Here is a 24,172-nt window from a genome sequence, read left to right on the forward strand (position 1 = left end):
ACTGGAGAGAGGCAAGAACTTCCAGACTCCTCCTACGAGGGCAGGATTAACATGTTCTCAATGTCACACAAGAACACAACCCAAACAGAAAATGCCAAGCCAATATGTGTGAGGGAGAGATATACAAAAAGCCTGAATGAAATACTCACGTTAGCAAACTAAGCCTAACGGTACATCAAAAGAATCATCTGCCATGATCAGGAGGGATTTATCCCAAGGATCCAACATGTGTTCAATATAAACAAACTTGCAAATGTGATCAGTTAAAAGAATGAAAAATAAAACCATAACATCATCTCACTAGACAGAGAAAGCCTATTTAGCAGAATTCAACATCCTTTGATGCTAGAAACTACTGACAAATTGAGTGTGAAAGAACTGTCTCAACACTTAAAAGCCACATATGATCAACCTACAGCCAGTACTACACTCCATGGTGAAAACCTGCAAGAACAGAAACAAGACAGAGACCTAACCCTGCCACTTCTAGTCAGTCCAATACTGAAGCCTGAGACAAGCAAATCCACAAGAGGAGGGAGCTAAATGCACCCAACACGGAAAGGAAGACGCTAAACTATTCCCGCATTGCATTGGCATGAACTTGTATGCATAAACCAAAACATTTCACCGAAAAACTGCCAGGATCAGTACACAGACTGAATGAAGTCCAGCCAAAAAAAATCAACAGAGAAAAATCACTTGTGTTCCTATACATCATTATGAACTACCTTAAAACAAAGAACACAAGTTTGTTTATAACAGCTGTGGAAACAGAAAATATTTAGGAATAAATTCAACCAAAGAAGTGAAAAGGCATGTACACTGAAAATTATACAATCTTTATTAAAGAAACTAAAGAAGATATAAACATAAAGGTATCTAACAATGACAGACTAGAATTGATGTTGCTAAAATGTCCACGATATTCAACTTTGGACCAGAAATGGTCTCCCCAAGAAACTGTTCAACCCATCTGGACAATAAGTAGCTGGACTCTATGTTTGGTATATGTTTGCAAGGAAAGAATCTTGATTGAATCTGAACTGTAATACTGCACCAAGGTGGAGGAATCCACCAGGGGGGAGGGGCGTGGGGAGGGGGGGGGATTCCCAGAGCCTATGAAACTGTCACATAATGCATAATAATTAATAAAAAAAATTCATGAAAAAAAAATAAAATGTCCACGCTACTCAATGGGATCTACAATACAATTCTTATTAGTACTTTAATAGTATTTTCCACAGACATGGAAGGAAACAATCCTAAAACTCAAATGACACCACAAAATCCCCTGAAGATGCATTGTCACTAACTAGTAAGGAAATACACATCTAAACTATGGGCTCTCACTTCATCCATGTCAAACCAGCTATTCTCCAAGACAAACGCTGGCATCCCTTAGCCCGTGCAAGGACTGGCATCCCTGTGGAGATAAGGACTGGCATCCCTGTAGCCCGTGTAAGGACTGGCATCCTGTGGAGATTAGGACTGGCATCCCTGTACCCCCGTGGAGACCTGATGAAATGCTTGTCTTCAGCCAAGCCCCAGATGATGGGGCCTTCCAGAGAGTGAACCAGCAGATGGAAGAGCCTTTCAACAACCAATCTATCTCTCCCTTTCACTCTTCCTTCCCTCCCTCTGTCCCCCTCCTCATGTAACTCCAATTTTCAAATAAATAAATCTTTTTTAAAAAACCTAGAGACAGAACTGCCACATGGTTTGCTAACTCTTAACACATACATGCCAAAAAGCACATGAATTCACTGCTCCATTATGTTTATAACAGCACTGTTTGTAAGTAAAATGGATTAAAAAAAATGTTCTATATTGCCACCTAAATGCATGGGCACACACACACCCAACCAGATACTATTCAGCTGTATCTATGCGTTTAAAAATCCTTTCCAGCAAAGCAGATTGAACTGGAGGACTTCATTTGAGAGAAATAAGCAGACAGAAACACAAATAACCACATTTTCTTCCTTAAATATATGATCTAAAACTAAAAAAAAATCTCAACTCAGGATGCTGATTAATAGAAGCTTAGATGGTTGGGAGGAAAAAAGAATACTTCGTTAAAAAATTAGGTGAAACAGTGTGATTCATTAATTGTTGATAAATCCACTAATCAGATATAAACAGAGGAAACCAAGTAAGGCATATATATTATATTAATTGCTCATGTTATTGTTTTATAAATTTAAAACTGATTATAAAATAAAAATTGATTCTAAATAAATTAAAAAGTCAAAGCAGTTGATCAACAAGAACAAAGCTGGAGGCATCAAAATACACTACCAAGCTGTAATAATCAAAACCTCGTGGCATGGGCACAAACAAACAGACCTACCCAACACAGAGAGCAAAGAAAGGAAGTCATCTATTTACAGTCAAGCAAACAAAGATGCCAAACGCACACAAGGGAGGGCCCAGCACAGTAGCCTAGTGGCTAAAGTTCTCACCTTGCATGCGCCAAGATCCCATATTGGCACCGGTTCTAATCCGGCAGCCCTGCTTCCCATCTAGCTCCCTGCTTGTGGCCTGGGAAAGCAGTGGAGCACAGCCCAGAGCCCTGGGACCCTGCACTCAACATGGGAGACCCAGAAGAAGCTCCTGGCTCCTGGCTTCAGACTGGCTCAGCTCTGGCCACTGCGGCCACCGGGGGTGTGAATCAACAGACGGAAGATCTTCTCTGTCTCTTCCTCTCTCTTGTATAGATCTGACTTTCCAATAAAAATAAATCAATCAATCATAAAACAACATGAGGGAAAGCATCTCCACAATAACCAGTGCTGACAACATTACACACCTTCACATACAAGAGTAAAATGAGACCCCACCTCATAGCTCTTACAAAGTTAGACCCGAGATGCAGCAAATACTTAAATGTAAGACCAGAAAATATAAAGCTACTAACAAAAAAAAAGCTAAGGAACAAAACCCCAAAGGTCTGATCTGAACAACAATTTCTTTTGGGTTTTTCTTTTTCTGGGTTTTTTTTTTTGGGGGGGGGGTGTTACTCCAAAAGCTCAGGCAAAACAGTCAAAAGCAGACATGAATTACATCAAATTGAAAAGATGCCCAGCAAAGGAAGCCACAGTGAGATACCACTTCACATCTGTTGGGATGGCAGCTACCAAAATGTTCAACAATCCTTTTGTTTGCCAAGGACGTGGACAAAAGTGAACTTTTACAGAGTGGGAATGGAAGTCAGCAGAACCACTTGGAGAAACACGATGGAGGTCAAAAACTGAAAAAGGAAACTTCCATATGATGCAGATACACTCTGTACACGCTACCAAAGACGACGAAATCAACCGTACGGTCCTTGCAACATTATCCACAATATGGAGTCAAACTAATCCACGAACCAAGAAACAAAGCAAATACGTTAGAGGGCACAGTGGAGCACTGTTCTGCCTGAAGAAGAAACTCCTGCGACAAACGAGCCTGGAGGACGTCACTGGAGGAGAACTGATAAGCCAACCACAGCAAGCACCTCCCGATCCCATTCACACGTGAGGCCTCAGAGTGTGCAACATGCTTACAGGGCTGGTGGAGTAGGCAGAGGGATAGCCAAGGCACACAAAATTGCAGTTCAGTGCAGGAAAAAGCTCAGGAAGTGCACTAACTTGGGGATTCTCACCATTCAGAGTAGACGAACAATCACAAGAACGTGAGAGGTTACAGACAGGTTAATCAGGCTGATTTACCCATTCCACAACATATGTGGATTATGTTGCACTGAAACGTTTATTATTAACTTTTGAAAATCAACTCATTAGGTAAAAAACACTGTCAGGAGCTAGCACTGTGGTACGGCCTGTTCAGCAGCTGCTCATGTCAACACTGGTTCAAGTTCCAGCAATCCAACTTTCAATCCAGCTTCCTGCCAATGCACCTACTCAGGGAGCAAAGCATGGTGCAAGCACACGGGCCCCTCCACGCCGCTGGGACATCAGCAGAGTTTCAGGTTCCTGGTTTTAGCCTGCACAGACTTGGCTATCATGACCATTTGGGGAGAGTCCCAGAGGATGGAAAATATGTCTGTGTGTATGAGATATTTTTGTCTCTCCATAACTCTGCATTTGAAATAAACAAATTTGGGGGGTGGGGAACCACACAAGGTCTCCAGTCTCATCATCTAAATGGGGCATGAGCGAGTCTGGATGTCACCCAATTTGAGGCCCTGTTGCTCTCCAGCCAGATCCTGTGCATCCCAAGCGACAGATCATCTCTGTCCCAAGTCAGCGAGAGCACACGGGGTAGCGGTTACTGTCGCTCAAAACAGCAGAAGAGGGACATTAAAGAACCAGCAGCTGCCAGACCAAGCCCATTTGAATTCTACCCAGGCAGACTCCCTGTGGTTTCCAGGCCCAGGAATAATCGTCATACATCTGGCTCAGGCTCCAGGACTCTTAGCTCTGCCCTGAGTCAATCCTTTGTGATGAAAGAGCATCCGTGTTTGCAGCCGAGTGGTTTCATCAACCTCTCTCCTAACTCATGCAGTTTGGGGCATCCAGCAACTACTTCCATTCACCTTCTCACTGACACTTTCAGCAAGGCCAGAAGCAATATTTGCTCCTATAATATTCTAAAGAACATCGTAGGACTCCCATGTATGTACTGATGGTTCACTCCACTGGACCAAAAAGGGCCCTCTGTCAGTATTTTCCAGAGAATCCATCTCATTGCTCCTCCTGATAACTGAGCATGCTGACTTTGATCACTCCCAACGCAGGATGTGGCCATGACCTGGCTTTCTCTCAGAAGATGTGTTTCTGATCTTAATGAACACATTCTAAGCTGGAGAGACTCTGGATCCTTCCTGCCTAACTGTCCTTCCCTCAGTCTCTCTTCTCACATATTTTGCTTCTGGCAACATGACAAAGCCAGAGGGCACCTTCGAATGAAGATCACAGCTAACTGTCCAAGCTAACCATTTGCAAAGTGTTGCCTTCCAGACCACCAGAGGACTCTTTATCTCCAATTTATACAAACAAGCTGTTCGTTTTCATCTGAGCCCACTATTGGTCATGCTGTCAGTCGTCCTGAGTCCTCCAGCAACCTTCAAGGTGCCTGAGGTGTCCTCTGAGGTGACTCAAATTTTTTCTACTATTTTTTCCCTTTTTTCCAAATCACATGAGCAGTCTTCAACAGCCATATTTGTTTAAGAAAAAAGTTGCTTCACATCAATCTGGATTTTCCTACTATTGTGAACCTCAAAATCATTCCCACATCTGCTCACTGCCCAATACCAAAACCACTCCACAGCTTCAGCCATCTCACTGATGCGCCCCTTCCATTCACGGCTTCCCTACGAGAGTCCAACTGCTGCTGGACTCCCAGTGACGCAGATTTGAGCTCTCACAGTCCAAACAACTTCCAAAGGACAATGCCAGGAGCCCTTGGTTCCTTCTGGAGACTGAGGCAATACTTCTTCCCTCCTTTTCCAGCCTCTCTGGATAGCCAGCACTCCCAGGCTGCCAGCCCATTTTCATCCTCCAAGCCAGCCACAGGAGTGAATGCTTGGCTTCATGGTTATGGCACTTGCATGCCACACCAGAGCACACAACTCCACTGTTGAATGCAGTGTACTTCCTGTCACCGCTCATGTGAGTGACTCCCAGCTTCAGTCCCAGCCACTGCATGAATCCGGTCTTGGTCTCTGGGTTGGTCAGTCGGTGTCTCTCTCTCATAGACAGACAGACAGACAGACATCAGCAATTGCCAACCTAGTCCTTCTTATATCACTCACACTGACTTTACTACACCTCTATTCAGAACTAAAAGATCCATGTGAACACACACATCTCACCCAGGATATCCATGATCACTTACTTATCTGGAGCATCCCTGATCAACAACCCTGTTTTCCTCTTGTCAGGCAGCATCACATATACTCCAGGTCCAACAGCCACAGCATGGACCTCTTTAGGGATCATTATTCTGTCCTTTGCATAGAAATACATTTTCAACTTCACTGTGTTAACATGATGCTCCGCTTCACACAGTCCCGGCTCACTCCTCGGCTTCCTTCCCTATCCCAATCCCTCTGCATCCACTCCATCTCCCCAAGCACACCATCCTGGGCCAGCTTGGGACCTCAGTCCTGCCTGTGCTGCTCTGATCCCTAAGCCTCCAGATGATTGAGACACGACCCTGGGACTCCCCAGCTGGAAGCAAGATGCCCTTCACACTCTGTGTTCTCCATAGATGTTTTAACAGTGATCATGAAGGCTATTTCAAGGTACTATTGCTTTATGCCTTACACCAACAGTAAAGGAACTCCACAACAACTTGCTTGAGAGAAGAAATCAGCAGAACTCATTTAATCACCCTACAAGGCTCCCGTTAGAATTGTTTTGGGCACTGAAGCTCAGCAAAACCAAGCAATTTCAGGGTCTGGCACAGCAGCCTAGTGGCTAAAGTCCTTGCATTGCCCATGCCAGGAACTCATATGGGCATTGGTTCTAATCCTGGCGCAGGACAGCCTAAAGACTTGGGACCCTGCAAGAGGGTGAGAGACCCGGAAGAGGCTCCTGGTTTCAGACTGGCTCCACTCCAGCCTTTGTGGCCGCCCGGGGAATGAATCAACAGACAGAAGATCTTCCTCTCTGTCTCTCCTCCTCTCCGTATATCTGATTTTCCAATAAAAATAAAATAAATCTTAAAAATAAGCAACTTTCCCATGGGAACAGAATCAGTGATCTTCCACCTGGGCCCATCTCTTAGCTACTGACTGTTCTGTGGGGGTGCCAGGGACCCCGAGTCCCCCTAAGCTCCCAGGTGCTGCTCACCATCACATGGTTAGGCACTGGCAGCCAATGCGCATTCTCACACGTCCTTCAGTCACTAGCGCCTGCAAAGGTCTCTCTAAGGTCTGTACTCAACACCACATCAGAGTGTCCTTTTAAATCTTACAGTTCTAGAAAAACACTTACTATGCTTATTTTCAAGCTATCAACTCAGGAAAAAATATGCTTATTTTATCATATAAAATCTGAGAGAAAACTTCAGAAGAGATTTTACTAAACCAACTGATGAAATTCTCCATTTTGGGAATCTGGCAAAGATGAAGTGTTAAAATAGAAGATGTAAAAATCATGCAAGATCCTACAAAGCCCTAGAACGTTGCTTCTGTGACACGCCCCTGCCTGATCTGTAGTACACAGGGAAAAGAACCTTAGGGTCCTAGACTTTAAAGCAAGTACAATTCTACATATAATTGCACTGGTTCTCATTATAACCTTTCATATAGGAACTTTTCATCTTTCATTCTTCCATTTTTTAAAACCTAATAAGTATATTTTTGTGGATATGAGTCATAACACAGCTAGAAATGACTCAAAGATCTTGATGTAGATTTCAAGCTATTGTTTGGACACTTTCTTCTTTCGAAAATTTTTGCAACTGTCACAAATCAAAAGCCACATTTGTTAAGAGGCAATCTAATCTAGCATCTTGCTGTTTAAATTTCCAAAGAGTTACAAATCAAGTTCCACAGCAACAAAGCCATGTGAGTGATGCTAAAGTGCTATCATAATAAAAATGACTTTCAGATATTTCTTATCATACATATGTAGCAGAACATTTGTAATGATAGATCTTTCAAGATAATTTGCAAAATGTACTAACCATTCCAAAGAGTGCTGAAATGTATGTATCTTAAAAATCACTAGAGCATGGGCTCGGCAGCGTGGCCTAGTGGCTAAGGTCCTAGCCTTGATCCCATATGGCCGTTGGTTCTAATCCCGGCAGCTCCACTTCCTCTCTGTCTCTCCTCCTCTCAGTATATCTGACTTTGTAATAAAAATAAAAAATAAATCTTTAAAAAAAAAATCACTAGAGCAAAAATGACATGGCCAAAGGAGAAGTAGGCAGTAAGCTCAAGAAGTGCTTGGGAGTGTCTTGATGGCCCAGCTGACGGAGCAGCAAGGGCAGGTTACTACAGGAGCAGAGGGTCGGCCACCGACCTCTAACCTTCTAGAACAGATCAGGCCACACGCATGAGGAAGCTGACATCATCTCCTAGGTTCTACAATGTGTTACTATTCCTGCCCTGACATCTCACACACCGCAATTCGCTACAAAGGCTGAGAGCTGCTGGAACCCAGCAGAGGTTTCACAGCGTCTCCCTCTCTGCAGCCTAAGACCACCTGTGACAAGCCCACAGCCCTGGGGCAGCTGAACGCAGGCAGCACATCACAAAGGTGCGCTCACTGGGAACACGGAGGCAGTGCTTTCTCACTGAGTGGCTACAGCAGGTAAAGTTCATAATTTTTCAGGAATTGTACCTCTCCACACACTACAAACCCCCCTGGCAAGCATGTCCTCTGTCTGAATGTCAGATTTGACATCAACAAGGCAACAGAAACAGCCGGTTCCCCATGCCATCTGGTCATATGGATAATTCAGATACTGTGTTTCACAATGCCTACCAAGAAGAAGCATGCCATTTAAACACGTATCACCGCTTCCAAAAGGGCGCTGGGTGAAGGTGCTGCTCGTCCACGGCGCAGCCCTGGGGTCTGTCCGTGCTGTCCAGGCACTCCGCAGGCAAGCGGGAAGGCACCCCTGGAGCTCCGCCTGCATGGTACACCGGTGACCTGGTGACCCAGCGCACGGGTCTTGAGTACTGACAGCTGACCGTCTCCACGCACTCCCGTGTCCAGCTCACAGGGACTCCCACCGGATACAAAGCCAGCACAGAACCAAACACGGAAGCTGAGCCCGCATCACACTTCTGCTCAGCTCTGAGACATTCTGCCGACACCAACTGTTGAAGCGTCTGCCCATTGTTTCCTAAGGAGTCAATATGCCCCCTTACCTCCATGGAAGACCTTTAGCTATATGCCGTATCATCGTTAAGTGTCGAGACAAAGACAATCGTTAAGGCAAGTTTCCCAAACATAAAAATAACGTTGAAATTCTTTCCACAGCAATCTGGTGTTAAAGCAATGCGACCCCTTCCACGCTCCTCTGCCGTCCGCACGCTGGGCTGCTGTGGGGTGACACACACCGGCCACAGCAGGCAACAACACCCACAGGGACGCAGCCAGCAGCTGTCTCCCTTTCTGGGCCACACGTCCGCAGACGTGGCGTTATTATGAAGCCCCGACTCTCCGGTAAGCCACAGCTGAATTCCTTGCAAGTCAGGAAACCTTATTAGAAACACCTGCGTGGGGCGGGGCCGAGGGCCTTGGCCCAGCTGGTGTGAGAACCCTACGCACGGTGCTTCACGTCCGGTCCTGCGTGGCTGCCTGAGGGAACCTGGCCGACTGATGAGGGGCGCCTGTTGCACTCGAGCTGCCCTCCGACTGCACGCACAGTCAAATGTGATTTCAAATTAAACCACGGTGCGCAGCTAATGACTATAACCAAGTTCTAGGATCTTAAGTACGCAATCAAGGATGGCAGGAGGCAGACTTGTAAACGCACAAGTCCTGGAAACATTCTCCAGGGACTCAGAGAGCGCGTGATTCCCTTCCGAGGTGCCCTGCGGGGGAGAAGGGGGCGGCCTCGCAGCGGGAAGCCGGGGACCGCGCGTCCAGGCTCGGCTGGGGAATCCCGGTAGGGCGCCGCGCACCTACAACTTGCAGCGAGCACCACTCAGCCACCAGCAGCCGGCCCTGGTTGCGCCTAACACGCTTCCGCCCAGAGAAGGCGTTAGGGCAGCGCTTCATTGTTTCCTGGACTCCAGATCCAACCATCTGCCCCAGAGTGGTGTTCAGTCATTAAGAGATTGTCCACTGGCCCCGCGCGAGGAGTGAGGATGCGGGCGAAAGATCCCAGCGATAGAGAAGGACGTGGGTCTGCGCCCCGCCGACCCTCTTCACCCCGCTCAGACGCCTTGAACCAGGATGTCAACCCCCTCCCCCAGCACCCCGCCGGGCTGCACTGCCTGCGCACAGGGGGCTCCACGCGGTGCCCTACCTTGAAAGAGGAAGGCTCTGGTCCCATTGTGCAGCCCCGGCACCTGGCGCACTCCGGCCGAGGACTCGCCCAGCTCCAACTCGGCAAAGACGTCAATCTGCAGGGAGGGATCCACACCAAGCCCCCAAACTGGTGGGAGTGGGGAAGGGGGAAGAAAGAAAAGGCTGCGTCAAGATACAAGCCTCAACACTGGGACCGAGGACGCGAGGCGGCTTTTCCTCGCCCAGAGCCTACCTGCGAGCAGCAGCCTAACCGACAGCAGCCGGGCCCCGAGCCCCATCTCCCAGACTCAACACACGGCCCGCCCCGCGCAAAGTTCCCGGGCCTCAGAGCCCGGCTAGGGTGGGACCCGAGTCGCCATCGCCAGGGCAAGCAGACAACGCGGACCTGCCCCGCCCCTGCTCTAAGCCCCCACCCAGAACCAACTGAGTCGGCGGTGGGGCCGACACGCACCTGCTCCGAGAGCGCAAAGCCAGCAGAGGGTCTTCAGCAAACCCAGAGACTCCATGGCGCGGCTCCGCTCAGTCCATCGCCTCCCTCTGGAACAGAAAAGAAACACCGAAGAGGTTCTGGGAATCCAGCGGGAAACGCGTCGCCTCCCCAGCTGCTGCCTCGCGTCTACTGATTAGCGGGATTAAGACGATTGGACCGCCTAAGAAAGGAAAGGGAGGCCCCCCTCCGGCGCGCGGAGAACTTGGACCCTCCAATGCGCACAGCCTCCCCCACGCAGCGCCGGCGCAGGCGGGGAGGCGGGTGGGGAAGGGTCCCTGGAGGTCGGGCTTGCGGGGAAATTCGCTCCCGAGCCGGGTCAAAGCCGCGCGAGGCTCGCCCGGCAGCGAGGCAAAAGCCCCAGAAAGGCCGGCTCGGGCGGCCACACCGTGAGTCTTGGCCGCCGCGCGAACCTGTGGTGGAGGCAGAGACAATGGCGAGAGCACGCAGCCTGAGATCGGTTCCCGAGGAGGGGGTTGGGGGCGTGGAAGGCGGGAGGTGAGGAGGGGAGCTAGAGGCCCGGCCGCGCGTCCTCCCCCGCGCGGCTGCTTGGCTCCGAGCTGGCCCAGTGAGCCTGAAGCCGCGGCAGCCTCCGCCCTCCGCGCCTGCTGACCGGGCCAGGCCGCGTCCTTTCGGGATCGGAGGATCCACACTGAAGGTGCCAAGTTGCCGGAGGGTCCTCGTTCTCCGGGTGGGGTTCCCAGGCAAAGCGAGAAGGTATCCCCAGCCGCAGGGGTGCGGCTAAAACGCGTGGCACCTGCCTGCCTCGAGGAGGGCAGGGAACCCACCGCCCCTGTGCGCCCCTGCGCTCTGTTCCATGTTAGCCCAGGTGCGGCACTCCTTCCAGGGAGAGCAGAGGCCTGCAGAGGTCCAAGGGACTAGACCAACTATGGAGAGGGGCAGAAGCCAGCTGCAGACCGACCGGGAAGCCCGGGAGCCCTCGCTGAGAGATCCCAGGGGCGGGGCGCTGGAGAGCTTCCCCAGGACTGACACGGCATGGCAGAACTTAGCCTCTGGACAGCTCCCGGGCCGCGCGCGCCCCCTGCCACGCAGAACTTGGATGCTCCTGGCTCTCCAGGACAAGCTCAGGGTTGAGAGAGGGGCACAGCCACAGCCTCCCACACCTAAAGGGATAAATACAAGACAACACATGATGAATGGATGGATGGATGATAAATGGTAGGTAGGCAAATAAGGAATAGAGATAAGTCAATGGTAGATGATTGATAGACACAGGTGAGCGAAAGAAGGTAGATTTTTAAATAGGCAGGCACAGATGATAAACAAGCAGACTAGACACATAATTGGTAGGGATATAAACAAATGATAAATAATAGATAAATGGAAGAAAATGCATAGTAAATGGAAGATTAAATAGAAAAGGTAAATCAAGATAAATCTTATCAAATATTCCATTTAACTCTAATTTTTAAATCTTGGGGAATCTTATATTATTTGTTTATTGTATGAAATTTCTCTGGTTTGTAAAACCACACTACATAAAATTCAAAATTTAAATCAAAAGATTGTTCATCAATTAAGCATTCCATAGCAGCATAAGCATATGCAACGTGACGTAAGACAGAGTTCACGTGATGCTACCAGAAGAGCAGACGTGAGGAGACAAGAGGTATGAAGACATATGGACACCTCAAGTCCACTGGCCTGCTTGAACTCACAGCACTCCAAGGCCTGTCTCCGCACAGGTTCAAGGCTGGCTTTGCCTCCTGCACCTAACTCTCCCAGTGCTGTCTCCCCACAGGTTCAAGGCTGGCTTTGCCTAGCACTTCCTCACTTGGACTCCCTCCAGAAGGGTAGTGTTTGCCCCCACATGGTTGAATCTACTACTGTAAATACACAACCTAATTAAGTATCATGGGAGTAATGGAAATGCCAGCAAGCAGGAGGGGACAGAGTTGCTTGTATAAATCCAAAGTGTGAAATCTGGAGACCATGTGAGTGCTCAGCCTCAAAGCTCACAACTTGGGGTTGGACACTAGTTGGAGCTTCACCTGGCAGGGCTTGAATAGCATTCTGGGTCTACACCTGCTGGATGCTAGTCCTGACACACACTTCATCCATGCACCTTGGGACTCTCTTTCTACAGTTCTCTTTATTCATTAATTTTATTTGTTCACTTATTTATATGTGAAAGGCAGAATGACAGGGAGAAATCCAGAAAGATATATTCCATCCACTGGTTCAGTCCCCAATTGATCACAACAGGTGGGACTGAGCTAGGTGGAAGGCAGGAGCCTGGAACTCCATCCAGGTCTCCCATATGGATGGCAGAGGCCAAGGACATGACATCTTCTGCTGACTTCCTCATATGCATTAGCAGGGAGCCAGTGGGAGAGAGCAGCCAGGGCCTGACTGGCAAGCCGTGGCCACATCCACATACTCGCCAGAGCAGCCCCTGTGCAGCTTTCTCAACTTGTGTTCCAGCAAATGTAACAAACACACTTGGCTCTCCACCCTCTGCCCAGAGCTCCCCCGCCCCAGGCTGCCAATTCAGCTGGGGGAGAGAAGCTGCAACACCACATGCCTTCCTCTGCCCTCTGCTCCACACACCCACATTCTTCAGGCAAGGGACTGCAGTTTGTTTCTTTGTAATCACGGTGGTAGGCAGGATAGCATCTCCCTACAGAAACAAACCAACTTTTCTCTAAATCCTTAGTACCTAGGACCGTGCTTTACACACGCAAAGCTTTAAGGTGATAGGTGGAACGAAGATTACTAATCAGGGACCTTAAATGAGGCCGATGATCTTGAGTTCTCTAGATGTGACCAACATAATCCCAAGAACCCTATGCCATGCACCAAGGAAACAGGACAGGGGTCTGAGCAATGGCCTCTGGGAACAATGGACATGTTGCTGCCTTTGGGAGTGGAAGAACATAGCAGGGATATGCATCAAGGTCTCTGGCAACCTCCAGGACCTGGCTGGAGCTCTCGAAGGCCTTCAAGGATAAAGGCCCTGCCAATACTTTGGGTTTAGTCCAGTGAGGCCACTTGAGGCTGCTGACTTATGGAACTGTGATATAAGGAACTTCCACAGTTTTCATCCCCTAACTCCACGGTAATGTTCTCCAGCAGGATCTCCTATTAGAGAATCTATATGGCAAAAGTGCAGTCAAATGGTCCAATTCCCTGAGGGATCCTGGCTACATCAAACACACAGCAAACTGAGTAAAGGCTCAGTACTATTCAGTCACAGATGAGCTTCAAATGAATAAGTTTATCTCAAAGTTCCTGAGTCAAAGAGGCAGAAGGACTCTAGCTAAGACAGCAGTGGTCAGTGAGGAGCTGTAACTGTAGAGACTGACCACAGAGGGATTCCATCTGTACAAAGTACTGGAAACTGAATCACAGCCAAGCAAAGGGGACTGTATCAGTGACCCTCTGACGCGCAGGGGAGTTCTGAAGGTCCATCACCTCTCACAGGAAGCACTGCGAACTGCTCCAGGCATTGCACATGGCCATCCACAGAAAGCAAAGCTTACCGCAATAACACCAGCCTCCCACTCAGCCATGTGCAGACACAGGCCCACAAGGCACTCTCCCCAGGACTGGAATTCTAAAATCAACATCTCACTTGAAATGCCCAGGCTTTCTTGGGGATGTAAATAGGAAACAGGGGATCCGTTTCTTTTCTCCAACCTCTGTTATCTGAGCAGAAAATCTGCTGAGCAGTGACACGGAGAAACACTCAAACTTTAGTGTAAATCATAAAGCATAAGCCTCTTAAAGGGAAATCCTGTGGCTTGAATCAGATTTGAAAAAGAAACCCACATGCATATTAAAAGAAAAAACGGTGGCCAGTGTGATGGTTTGCAGGCTAGTCCTCAGCATCCCATATGAGCACCAGTTCTCACCATGACTGCTCCATCTCCCATCCAGCTCCCTGCTAAATGGTCTGGAAGGAAGCTCCCAGTTCCTGGGTTTGGACTGGCCCAGCTCTAGCCACTGGTGCCATTTAGGGAGTGGACCACCGGATGGAGAACCTCTCTCCCCCTACGCCCGCTCGCGCTCTCTGTAATTTGACTTTCAAGTAAAATCAATTTTCAAAAAACGAAAAAAATAAGTAGTATTTCATTAGAAAAAATTAGGTTATTTATTTTTTGAAAGATACAATAAGCTAATTCCAGGCTAAAGGATAGGTGAAACTACTTGAAAAATAAATCCAATAAGGGATTTTTATTCAGATTATATAAATAATTCTTGCATTTCAGTAAGACCAAAAGACTGCGTTTTCATTAACAGGTGAGATTTTAAAATTTTTAAAAATTTAAATTTAACTAATGTAAATAAATGCTTTCCAAAAATAGACGACAGAGCAAACCGAAAGTACACAGGTGTCCCAGTACAGCAGTTGATAGAGAAATCCAAAGTCAAACCACAACAGGATAATCACTTACGGCATGGCTAAACAGAAGCTGACAATTACAAGTGCTGACAGATGCGGCTCCCACTGCCTTGCAAACTCATGGAAACCAAAAAGTTACAGGCTTTTGGAGAATGTTCAGCAGCTTCTAAAGCTCTCACTGCTAAGTATGTACCCTAGAGACACACAAACTGCTTCCTCACGCAGGCCCATACTTGGATGTTTGTGGCAGATATCCTCATTCTGCCAAAATACTGGAGCAGCCCAAATGTTCACAGATGAAGAAGCAAAAAAATAGAGTAAATACCAACAGGGTACCACAGAGGGACCTAAGACGGGCAGAGTGAAAAGACAGAGCGATTTTGGCCACATGAAGATGCCAGAAGAACAGGGAAGGCCGGCGTCCCCAGGACACAGCTGGAGAGAATTTCCCAGAGGAGAACTCCCAGGAGCAGCCAAGACATAGAGCAGCTCGCAGGACAGGACCAGCAACCCAGGACATCCACACAGCAGCAGCCGTCATCGTGTCAGAGCAGGAAGTGCGGGGGCCTCAGCACCACCTGCCACTGGGTACTGATCTGAGGGGACCCAGGACCCCACAGGCTTGGGGTCCAGGCCAAGGCACCCACCTAGCTCTAGCTCCAGGAAGGGAGACCACACTGCTTCCCACTCCACCCACTCCCAGTCGCTCCACAGTCAGCAAGGGAAACACCGCATACCTAGAACAAGTGGACAGAAGCTGGAGCAGCCATGGGCCTCCAGCAGATGGTATCCGGGGGAGAATTCCACATGCCCACTGACTGTGAGTCTGACCTGGAGAGCTGGCTTGCGCGGGACACTTTCTTAACGAAAGAAAGAGACGGGCTGCTTCTGTCCCCACCCCCAACCTGCCAAGGCACCCTTATCCCGCCCCATGAACAGGCAGGCTCACTCAGCTAAGCAGAACCCTCGTACCCTGGGAGTGAGGGGCCCTGCACCTTCTGGCTGTGGGACATCTCCCCAGGTGGGGCAGAGCTGGGTCTTTGGGCAGACACCAGAAGAGACTCCAGGAGCTCAGAATACTGGCAAGAGACCTTGGAGGGGTCAGCACTCACCCTAGGGTGCCCAGGGATACTTGCCCAGGGAGGTTTTGTGCCTAAGCAGGCACTGCCCAGGCGTGAACTCACCCAAGGCAGCTATTCACCTGGCTCATGGAAGAGCTGAGGCTGTAGACGCACCATCCACTATGGTGACCACAGAGACCCATGAGGCCCAACTTGCGCGTCACTCTGGACCCTTGCACACCCCACATGCTGGCCAGAGCGGCCCCTCAACACACTTCACTCTCCGTTCACCTGTCACAAGCCAGAGCCACTGGACTAGGCCCTAGAGGCATATTCCACGAACAAACTTTCAAAAGAGATACCAACAAGCATTTTCCCAAGCATTAAAAATAAACATAGAAAGACAACAAACATGAACGAGGAAAATAATTACACTGTGGAAATGAGATCAATGAGCTGTCATCAAAGAACTCAAAGGGATAACTGCAGGATGATTCAAAAACTCAGCGTCAATGACACAAATGCAAGAAATCCATGCATGCCCTAGACAGAGATAAAGATGGTAAGAGTCAAACACTAGAAAAGAAGAATTCGGTATGTCAAGTAAAAAATACAGTGAAAAACCTTAAAAACTGTCTTGGTAAAACAGAAAAAAAGAGTATCAGAGATAGAAGACAAATCTTTTGAAGTACTTTAGTCAGACAAAAAAAAGGAAGAAAATCAGGAAAATCAAAAACCATATATAGAATTATTTTTATGATGATGATGATGATGGTCTTTACATAATTGATTAGGGTGCAAAGGGTCAAGGGCTACAGAAAAGTGGGTAAGACCATTATTTCCACATTCTCTTTCTTCTTTTCTGTATCTGGGGGAAGAAGGGAGATACAGGGAAAAGCAACACGCAGCCCCCAACCATCCCAGGGTCCCCAACATGGGGCATGCTCCGAGAGCACTGCTCAAGTGGTTTCAATAGAACAGTTCTGAATTGCTGCCAATCTTGCCATTCCAAGCATAATGAAATCTCTCCAGAATCCACTGACTGACATAGTCCACCTTAGAGTCTCCACTTGCTCAGATTTTCACTGCCAATACTTGGCTGGGGTAGTTGAGAAATTTGTTCTGCCCTCTGTCATGGTACCCATGTCCTCTGCAGGCTCCAATGTACTGCCATATCCTCCATGTGAACCTGGATATGCTGTCCATCTAACCACTGAGGAGGTTAAGCTTTGACACACGCATTCCACAGTAAGACCACGGAGCCTGCAATTCTCTTCATGGTTGGGGTTCTGAATCCAGCAGTTCAGTTGGGGGAATCCCAAAAGAAACTTCGTCTGAGGTGATCCCAGACCTGATTCTTGTGTGTGCTTAACAGTACTGGGTCCGGCACAGACCATCACCCCAATCAGTTTATGCATATGCTGGTGGTTGCAACTGCTGGGTCAGTTCTGCCTCCAGCCATGTCTTCAATGGGCATTGAAACCTAATTCAACCCAACCAATCCCACTATCCGTCCCACATATTTGCCAGTGGGTGCCACTCTGTCTAACCATGCCTCCCCCAGTCCTGGTTCTCATGCTCACCAGTTGGAGTGGCAGCCCAAGAGGGAGTGCCCACTGTGGGCCCACTCCCACTCCTGGATCATGCACTTTCCAGGTGGTTCTGCAGTTTAAATTGACAGAATTTGCCTCCCGTGCCAGCACCTGCCAAATGATGCTGTGGCAAAGCCCAACCAACCCATACCCACTCTGACTTATACCTGCACCAGTAGGAACAGTCAACCCAGCCTGGCTTTTCTCTGATCCAGCTCACATGAGGCCAACAGGTGTTGTAGCCCTGTTCGGTTTGTTCTGCCCTCATCCCAACTCACACTCTCCAGTGGGGGTGGTGGTCCAGCAGGGGAGTCCCATGCAGCCCCCTACCGGCTTTGCTCCCTCATCCTCCACACCCAGGGTCTCATATGTGCTGGTTGGGTGCTGCAGCCTGGTCTGGCATGGCCCACCTCACCTTAACATTTGCAGTGGGTGCTACAGCCTAGCCGGGCCCAGCTCACCCAGTATTCAGAATTTATAGAATATCATTAGCCCAGAACCAGATAAGGATGTCCACTTTCACCACTGTTACTCAATACACTTCTGGAGGTTTCTGCCAGAGCCATTAGGCAAGAAAAGGAAGTCAGTCATCAACATTTGCAAATGACATGATCCCTTATACAGGGGCAGCAAAAACTTCACTAACAAACCATGGGAACTCATAAGAGTTTGAACTGGAGACCATTAAACTTAGCAAAATAATCCAGATCCAAAAAGACAAGCAGTTTTCTCTGACAGGTTGTGGCTAATACAAAGAATACAATAAAAAAATCAATGTGAACAAAAAATACTCTGAAGCAACAAAAGGCCACAATCTGTTCACACATGCCACAGCATGCTTCTTGCCTGTTCCAAAATCTGAGATGGTGGCAGGGGATCCGTGATTCCCTGTGTTGTTCCTGCATTTTGTGTTCATGGTCAGAAGACCTTGATTTTAACAACCACATGCTCCAACACGACCTGATTTCACAGATAACATGAAAGGTCCTAATATTCAGTTTGTGAAGCTTTTCGAAAACATTAGAATCTCATGAAATAAAGACAGCAAGAAGAAAAGCTACAAGGATGAAATGTGCTCTAGGAAAAAAAAAATTCAGGACCTGGCACAATAGCCAGTGGCTAAATCCTTGCCTTGCATCTGCCAGGATCTCATATGGGTGCCAGTTCATATCCTGGCTGCTTCACCTCACCCATTCAGCTCCCTACCTGTGGCCTGGGAAAGCACTGGAGGACGGCCCAAAGCCTTGGGACCCTGCACCTGTGTGGGAGACCCGGAAGAAGTTCCTGGCTCCTGGCTTTGGATCAGCTCAGCTCCGGCTATTGTGGCTGCTTAGGAAGTGAACCAGCAGATGGAAGATCTTTCTGTCTCTCCTTCTCTCTGTATATCTACCTTCCCAATAAAGTAAATAAATAAATAAAACAAATCTTGACAAAAACCATCATTAGAAGAGAATGTGTACAAGCTGGTGCACACCCTGAGCTGCTTGTTGGCAACGGCAAGTACAGACGATATCTGTGCATCATGGGGGAAGGACAGCTTCAGTCAACATGCTTTACAGACACCACAAACCCTCAGAGTAAACCAAAACAAGTATTGCTTGAAATGCCATTTTAAAGGCATCATAGCAAAGAACAGTAAGTTTGGAACTTAGTTAGACGCATTGGGGTCAAGTCCCTACCCCCTCTTTCCTAGGGCACAAACAAGCTACCTAGATGTGTTGTCAGCATGGTAACGTGTGCCTACCTACCCAGGCACAATCTCCCTGGAGTTGTTGTCAGCATGATACTGAGTGCTTATCTACATCTACACCAAGGCAAGTGCTGGTCAAGTTGACTTAGCCACACACTGCATGAGTGCTGGCTCCTGCCATTGTCAGTCAACCATGACACCTCAGAGCTGGCCTACGTGTGTCACTATTCTTCATGATTCAGTTATCATGATCCAAAAAAATCACAATTAAAATCAGTGCACAGGAATAGCAAGGAAAAGAAAACTGGAAATGTGAATAAAGGTAATTAAATAGCACTGTTAGCTAGTGAGCCTCTTTCGGCAATCTGAGCACTGCCCTAACTTACTGCTTTGTCGAATGCCTGTCTCCAAGAACCATGCGTCACCAGTTCAGAAGCTTGCCCACCACGCAGTCCTTATTTTTACCCACCAGCAGGCAGGCAGCACGAGCACCAGCTGCTTGTGCCAACACATTTCGGGACTCAGTGTTCATCTGGAGGGAGTGCAGCAGCTCTGTGGCCCAGCTGTCTGCTGGCCTGCAGCTTTGTTGAAGCTTCCTGAGAAAGGACAGGGCTGTGCCTGGCATTAGGAGACACACCACCCTTCCCTGAGGGCTGACGGCCAGAGAGGCCCGGCATATCCAGACAGGAACCAGGTTTGTATCACATTTCTTCCTTCTTCCTGTAAACTTAACTCCAGAAATGGTAAATATAGAAGTCATTAAAATTTCACTTCCAAAGGAAGATTTTTGTTTGATTCTGCCTCTTCTATCACCAAAAATAATTCTCTTTTCCTAAAGCTATATATAGCACACACCTTTAAGGAAAATTCATTATGTTCAGGTTCAAGACACAATAATTCAAAATTCCTGACTCATCACAGATTCTTGCCAGAGCTCAGCCACTTTGATTAGAATCTCCTTTTTGATGCATATGCACTTGCTGGACAGAGGACCCATTCCCCACTTGCCAATGCATGACTTCAGAAGGTCAGGTTTCTGCTGGTGCCTTACCAGGTTGGCAGGGACAGATTCAGGGTCATCTGTGCCCACCCACATCATCCTGCCCTTGTTAAGAAGTAATGCTACAGCCAGCCACAGCCACCCTCTGCCTCAGGCATGAGTGCCTTGGCCAAAGGCTGGAGCTGCAAAGACAAGTGGGAAGACATACCATGGAGTTCCAGAGAAACGATGCATGGCAGGGTGGTCCAGCCTACTGCTGCTCTCCAGGCAGACGTGCAACCTACACCACCTTAGTAACGGGCCCAGGGAAGCAGCTCATTTTGCAAATCAAGCCACAGACAAGTCAAGAAATTTGTTCCAAATCATGCAGCTGATCTATTTCAGAGTTATCTCTTAAGCCTTGATCTCCTAATTTACTCACTCAATCAACAGGTATTTGCGGAGGTTTAGCCTCTGGATGGTCGCCACGCTCTATGCTTCAGATCATGAAATCTCAAATCTCAGGCCCAGAGGTAACTTTTCTCAAAAGGCCTTTCTGAAGGGCCACGTTCAAATCCAGACGTCCGTGACCCTCTAGGTGAATTCACCCAGGGCACCCAGCTCTCTGTGCCATGAGACTTCTCCCACCAATTCTCAGTGTTTCGCAGTCAGCTTCAGTCCTTCCTGGCTGTTGTTGGAGTCACACTGCACATTTGCTTTCCTCTCTCTGCAGTATTCTGGACACAGCTGTGTGGTCTCTCTCAAGTGCCACCTCCTGAGGAAGGCCACCACAGCTCAAGCACTCCCAGTGACCTGCTCTCCTTGTTTGATTTTACTTATGACATACATTACAAAACACCTCCTTGCTTGCCCATTGTTTACATTCCCCCACTCCAGATGTAAGTCCCATTTTCACAAGTTTTGTCTGCTGGCTTCTTTTAAATATATAAAATCCATGTATATCAATATTTCCTAAATATAAGAATACCATCTATAAATGCATCTCCTTTATGTCTGGCACATGGTAAGCAAGGACCACCCAGGATTTCATGGAGTGAGAGTATGGCAGCTGTTAGCCAGAAAAGCATCCTCCAGGACATATAAAACCCCTCTAACCTCCGCGGAACATTCCAGCTCCTCGCTAAGACATGGGGGAAAGCAGGCCTCTTTCATCTATGGATCACTGCCCCACTTTCACAATGGGCTCATCAAATGACTTCTGCTGGAGATCAAAGTCTCTGAGAAAAGCCTCCTGTGTAAAATTTGCAGCACTTTTCTAACAATTTTTCACCAACCAAAAGAAATTGACAACTTATTTTCCTTGTTATTTATCTCAGTATTTTAGGTTTTTATTGATAACATACAAGATGTACCACAAAAGTGCCTCCAATGCAGCATGAGGCACATTCTTTCCATTCTCTCTCAATTCCCCCACGTCCCACAACAAGAACAACAAAAACTTGCATCAATGTGACTGATAACTATTTTGCCAACATTCCAGGTAAATCTTAACATATTTACTTGCTTTAGTCCCCCTACCTATATTTCAAATAACCGCTTCCCTTTGGTTTGGGCTACAACCATCTTGTTTCCTTCTACAGACGACAAGCCATTTTCATTAACATAACTTGGCATGTCAACTTTGTTCATTTTTCTCCTGGTAGAGGAGCACTCCCCATGGCTTGTGGGAGACTCCCCATGACAGAGCCTTCACTGAGCTTCTTAGCAACCGCAACGTTCACACGCACCACACGAGAAGGTGAGAATCTTTACCAGGCCCTCCTGTTTCACGTGCAAGGGCTGGGACTCAAGCACGTTTTCACAACCATTCCACCACGCTATCTTTCTCAAATCTTCCTGGAAAACATAACCCACTGAGTTCCATGCTTATTCAATCACTTCTCTGGTTTTTAGGTTCAGCCACCCACCCCCAGGGGTGCTCAAACACTCAGATGTTCCTCACTCCAAAGGCCCTTGCTATTACGGCATGGCTCTGTGAGCCCTAAGATCTGCCCTGGATCACCAAGAAACAATGTCGACAGACTGGCACCAAGGTGGACACGGTCACTTCAGAGAGATTTGCTAAAATGTCACCCCAGTGCCTGGTGGTTCTCAAGCCACATGCCCCCCACAGAGGTCTTGTCCTGCACTTGCCTGCAGCGTGTGGCCCCTCAAGAGTCCCCTGCTCTCAGCCCCACCACTGCTGCTGTTGCAGCTCAGGCTGACAAGGCCTTGTCCCTTAAGAGCCAAGCTCTCTAACTCTGTTGTTCTCATTTTCATCACTGGATTTCTGTTCACACCTCATTTCTAAAGCAGTTAGATGGTTTTTTTTATCTTCATGACTACTTCTCCAAACCCCCATAAGTTAAAATTTTATATGGACCTGGATCGACAGTTCTGGAAGAGCAGAGTACACAGGGCTGAGCGTGACACTCAGCAGAACATCAGAGCTCAGCGCAGGTGAATGAGTCAGGGTGAAGTGGACTCCCCTCTCTTCTTACACACTCTCAGTGCCCTGAGATGACCCCAGAGCAACACATTCTGCTAATCCCGTAGAGAGAACATTGATAAGGTACAGCACCCGCGAGAGACTGAAGGCTGGCTCACAACTCCATCTAGCCATGGAACAAGCCTGTTACAGCACAGTGCTCACCAGGCCTTGCTGGGGGCCGGTTCTGGATCAAAGCTCATCTGCCAAGGGAGAGTGGGTGTGGACAGGAGTAGGATTCCCTCTGTGCATGAGCAGCTGGGGTCCTACAGCAAGCAAAACCGGAGTGCAAACACCAGGCAACAAACAAACACCCCTCCCAACTCTGCCTCCGTCCATCCCAACAGGTGAAGCATATCTGTCACCACCCTGCACTTCTACCACCTGACACTCGCAGTGACACCTGACACACGCAGTGCCTCTCAGCTCTCATCACTGATCCAGCTGGTCTAGTCCTTGCAAATGATCTTAGAAGGTCAATCCCAAGACCAACACAACCAAGCTTGTCCTGATGAACGAACCCAAGTAACACTCATAGAGGACACTCGTAAGCTGGGTCCCAAGCTCTAAATGTGATCAAAGAACACCAGATAGGAAGGCATTTAACATCACTTGCAAAATCACACACAACAATCATGGCCTTGGGAAACTGTCAATCCCAACATTCTGCCAGTTCCTGCCCTGGGTCCAAGAGCTCCCTCTCAAGTCACAGCAGCAGTAAGTTCTGGAGGCCAGGCGGCTAGCGCCGAGGTGACAGCAGGGCCCTGCTCCCCCACAGCCTCCAGAGCAGGCCCTAGCTCACTCCTGGCCGCGACTAGCAGCAACCACGCTCCCTGATCATAACAACACAACTCCCATCTCTGACACCTTGACCCACATGCCTAGGACATCACTTTCCTTCACTTAAGATAAAAATCTAAACACAAATAACCTGAACATACTCGTGCACTTGCCTTCCTGTTCATTGTCCCTCTGTGTTAGTGTCAGTGAGATAAAATGTCGATTGCACTGTCTCCTGAGGGCTGTGTGGCCTCCTTCCAATCTGCAGGAGGTGATAAACACAAGACGAGCTGCAGGGCTGACACAGGGCCAGCGTTCCAGCCCGTGCAAGGAGGCTCACCCCAGCAGTGCAGTGTCTTGTAAATTTGTGGTTTCTGCTATAGTGAATGATGAGGTTGTGCATATAGTCAGTATTTTTCCATTTTTATGTTCTAAATGTAAACCTTCTGAACCATTCTGGTGAGATTTATTGAGATACAATTTTAGGTACTCTGAGTTTATCTGATTTCTTTATGCTTCTCAAAGTTTATAGTTTTTATGTGAATGTTTCTTGTCTGATTTGTTGATTAAAGTAGACCAGAGATTACAAAAGAGCTTTGTGTCAGCACCGTGTTGGCCAAGTTTAAGGCTTTGGGTTTTTTTTTTATTAAATTTATTTGTTAATTACATTGTGTTGTAATTTCATAGGAACTGGGATTCTCCCCACACTTCCCCACACCCTCCCCCAAGCTTTGGAGTCTGTCGGCTGAAGCTGCTCTCCTCAGCCCTCAAGTGCCCTGAGGGCCTGCACC

At 48.0% G+C, this 24,172-nt stretch overlaps 1 protein-coding gene across 1 annotated transcript in view; it reads right to left on the reverse strand.

Moving 5' to 3' along the window:
* The window catches only part of NELL2 (neural EGFL like 2), a 237,230-nt gene that overhangs the window by 196,148 nt on the left and 16,910 nt on the right, over positions 1-24,172 (reverse strand). The window contains exons 2-3 of the mRNA XM_058656001.1: positions 10,390-10,475; positions 9,937-10,065 (exon numbers count right to left, since the gene is read on the reverse strand). Coding sequence (XP_058511984.1) covers positions 9,937-10,065; positions 10,390-10,444 — 184 coding nt within the window. The 5' untranslated portion in view covers positions 10,445-10,475. The remainder of the gene's footprint in view (positions 1-9,936; positions 10,066-10,389; positions 10,476-24,172) is intronic.

Source organism: Ochotona princeps, chromosome 27 (genome assembly GCF_030435755.1).
Source record: "Ochotona princeps isolate mOchPri1 chromosome 27, mOchPri1.hap1, whole genome shotgun sequence".
In the NCBI taxonomy this organism is placed as follows: Eukaryota; Metazoa; Chordata; class Mammalia; order Lagomorpha; family Ochotonidae; genus Ochotona; species Ochotona princeps.